The sequence below is a fragment of the Sphaeroforma arctica genome, assembly GCF_001186125.1.
Source record: "Sphaeroforma arctica JP610 unplaced genomic scaffold supercont1.995, whole genome shotgun sequence".
Taxonomy (NCBI): Eukaryota; class Ichthyosporea; order Ichthyophonida; genus Sphaeroforma; species Sphaeroforma arctica.
This window is the reverse complement of record NW_014039563.1, coordinates 11,675-15,251: the sequence shown is the minus strand read 5'-3', so window position 1 is coordinate 15,251 and position 3,577 is coordinate 11,675. Positions and strand designations below refer to the sequence as shown.

The following is a 3,577-nucleotide window of genomic DNA, read 5'->3' as shown; positions in this document are numbered from 1 at the left end:
ACGACACACACACGACGAGAGAGACAACACACACACACACACACTATACACACACACATATATATATATATATATATATATATATATATATATATATATATACATACATGCATATATATTACACAGCGAGCGCAAGTTTAATACCTACCGCAGATCCGCTTCTCGATCTAGCTGGATCCTGCCTCGTTTTCGGCTTCTTCATCGGTGGAGGTGAAGTCGAGTAACGTTCGGGGTCTGAGTCCTGCTGTTTAGAATATGAAACAAGGAATTAAACAGAAAACACTTCTCTTGTTTAACTTCTAATCGGTTATAAATTTTAAACTTCTATCTACAGTAGCCTATTATATCCAAATTGCATGGACAGATACAGTTGTATATTTTCTCCTCCTGATATACTTTGCATATAGTTAGCCGGTATGAATCCTCTCACGACTCAAAATCCAACAGCCCAGACCACCCAAGGTCATATCTCAGTGAAAATAGCTTCATATGCACTAAATTTTTCTTATGTACATCTGTACTATTACGTATGATCTAGCGTCGCTCGCATTGCCGAATGCACCATTCCGTCCCATTTCATATTCCACAACCAACTTTAACATTTTCGGGAACTTACCTGAGCATCCATTGCTTCTCCCTTCAATTTCTCCACAGGTTTAGCTATACCCTGATCTCGCGCACTATCAAACGCATCATTCTGCCTGTGCTGAGCGGTGTTAGCCAGACTGCTGTTGTACCCCACAGGTTCGCTCAACGCAGTTGCTTCGGGCGGCAATAGAGGTCCCGGAAGCGGGGATTGATTGCGCTTTCTACCCATGCCAACAGGCTTGGTAATCGAGCCTTTGCCCATACCTGTGATTTTATGACTCTGTGTGTGCGTGTACTCTAGTGAATGTACACTTGCTTGGACAGGCTGTTTGTCTCCTGCCTCAGCAGTAGTGCCAACTACGTCCTCACCGTCATTGTCCTGAATCGTGCGCTGACCAGACTGGGCAAGTGGACGCGTTAGCACCCTGGGACTCACTTCGGCATTCGCCCGGAGGGCCGGCAAGGGCTTGCCCATAGGCATATCGACATCGTCCTCACTTCCCTGGCTACCTATCTTCTCTTTTCCCGTATCTTCATCTCCATCTCCGTCGACACTACCAGTGGCGCTGTTGTGTGCACTGTTACTGCCAGTATCGTTCCCATCGCTTTCGTAGTTGCCTATGGTGGCTAGTACAGTCGAGGTGGTGTCGACCTGGTTGGCGGTACCCACAGGTAGTTCACTGCTTCCCACAGTCGGAATATCTGGCGTAGGACCGATGATCTGCTCAAAAAAACAAAAAACAAAACAAAAATCGGGTTAAAATTGTTAAGTAAGAGCGTGGCGGGATTCCAAGTTTTAAAGTTAGTGGGTCCGGAAGTGCACTGCTTCCCACAGTGAGCATATTTGTCCGTGTAGTACCGAGGATCTGCACACGAATATTGAACCAAGGTACACTTGATAAGTATGGGCACTGCAGTAGCGGGCATACAAGCACCATAGCTTCGAACGAGTATTGTTATAGGCAGGTTCGGAAATGTACTGCTTCACGCGGTGGGGATATTTGAACGACACTGGATCTACACAAGTTCATAGAAACAATCTAGTGAGTATTCAATTGTAGCACCCGAACTACGGATAATATCGTACAGAGCACGTTTTGAAGAAAGTTGGTTCGGGAGTGCACATATTTTTGGCACGGTTGGGACCGAAAATTTGGACAAGATTGTTGAAATGGTCTCCACAAAGGCGCTGAAACTCAGATCAACATATCATTCCAGTCTAAGTGGATTCACAACCTTGAACGTCCATCTGTATTCACCTTTACATATTTTATGCGTAGGCAAATACATATGACAGGTCACTGATCTGAAATTTTGTGTACACACAGTTGGGGTTTCATAGACCGGTTGTATTGGCTATGTGATCTTCCTTACCCTCTTAACAGGTTGTGGTGGAGATGTATCAGCATTCACATCTCCTGGCGCTGGTAGTTCAGGTGCGGCTTCTGCAAAGGAGGGTGTTCCGGGAATTAGGGGAGGTCATTCATTATTCATCGATCGAGAATAGCTATACGAAGATGCATGCCTACGTCAAGAGGCTTCAGATGTATTCGTTCATACAAAGTTTAATTAGCATGTACACACGTATAATACATACATATTACTGCGTATGACCGTTTGTTGATGCTTAAAAATCACAACAATACGACATCTGGATACCGAATTTGACAGCGTAAAGTCATTGCAGAAGAATGTGTTTGTGATTCTCAGTATGTCTAGAGCTACTTCGGATCTCAAACGAAGCAACTGGTGCAAATCAAGGAGTGATAGTAGGTCCTCAAACAGTCAGACATCAGCAAATATACAACAACAAACCATTTACTAGTATACCCTTGTATTTATGGATTCATTGAAAGAGATACTTCGATTCATACAGATACAAGCAACTAAGAAAGCACCTTCTAGACCATTCCACCTTTAGAAACGTAATTGATTGTAGAAAACAAGCGCCCAAACAAGCATGTGGCCTATAGCCCCGTACATACATTGCCAGCACCGGCCGACCATTTGCGCAAACAAGCATCTACCTACAAGAATACGTGCATATATACACAGCACATACAGAAGCTCGGAATGGGTTTCTTATATATCACTGTTCTTGAACATTAAACAAGGTAGTTATGCATGACTGTGATTGTATATGTTGAATTTTCATGTGCCATACAAACAAACACACCTTGAACCGGAGATTTGACTGGCTTTCCGTCCCTATTCTGCTGGAGCTGTAAAATCGTGCCATAGGTGAAGTGTCAGATATCCTCAAAATCTACAGGTATAATCAAAATGGTTGGCAACTACATTGAAATATTAAGCTCCTTGGGAAAGGATAAGGATTTTTAAATGCAATTTTGGAACAGGGGGCCATACATAGTATCTGTATTTGGATGCTTCAATGTAGATAAGGCGGTTTATACAGTCGTGGTATTGGATGAGAGCCGATAAAATGCATATATGTATCTATACAATTGAAAAATGTATACATATATATATAAATATATATACTACAACTGTGAATACTCGGAGTTATATCTTACAACGTTCTTAAATATTGTAATATGGTATACTATAAGTAAATATCTATATATCCTTTCATATTTCTAAGCAATTAAAAGCATTATAGACACAAATATTTTTTACCCGGATTTCACATATTTAAAGTGTAATCTGAACATGTAAGTGATTCAACGAAAGAGCGCGCATTTAGACCATACATTGAGCGCAAGACACTTGTCGCGGATCTCTTTTCGTTTGTTCTTGATGATAGATGGTTTGAACCAATCTGACGCATCCATTGGTATTTTGGTGCATTTCAACGGATTGACAATCTGCGACTCGACAAACTGCAGCAGAAACAACCCGCAATCTACCGAATTCGCCTGCTGTGGGACCTGCAAGTCGCAAAAATGTAGAATATCCAAAAAGTAATGCGATATCAGTACAATATACATATACATATATGGATATACACATATATATATATATATATATA

General features: G+C 41.6%; 1 protein-coding gene across 1 annotated transcript in view; it reads right to left on the bottom strand.

Moving 5' to 3' along the window:
* Positions 1-118: 118 nt before the first annotated feature.
* SARC_09593 (hypothetical protein) overlaps positions 119-3,577 on the bottom strand; it is a gene marked incomplete at both ends in the record, with an annotated part of 6,475 nt that continues 3,016 nt past the window's right edge. Inside the window, 5 exons of the mRNA XM_014296384.1 lie at positions 119-244; positions 617-1,309; positions 1,963-2,033; positions 2,765-2,810; positions 3,300-3,476. Of these exons, the coding sequence (XP_014151859.1) occupies positions 119-244; positions 617-1,309; positions 1,963-2,033; positions 2,765-2,810; positions 3,300-3,476 (1,113 nt within the window). The remainder of the gene's footprint in view (positions 245-616; positions 1,310-1,962; positions 2,034-2,764; positions 2,811-3,299; positions 3,477-3,577) is intronic.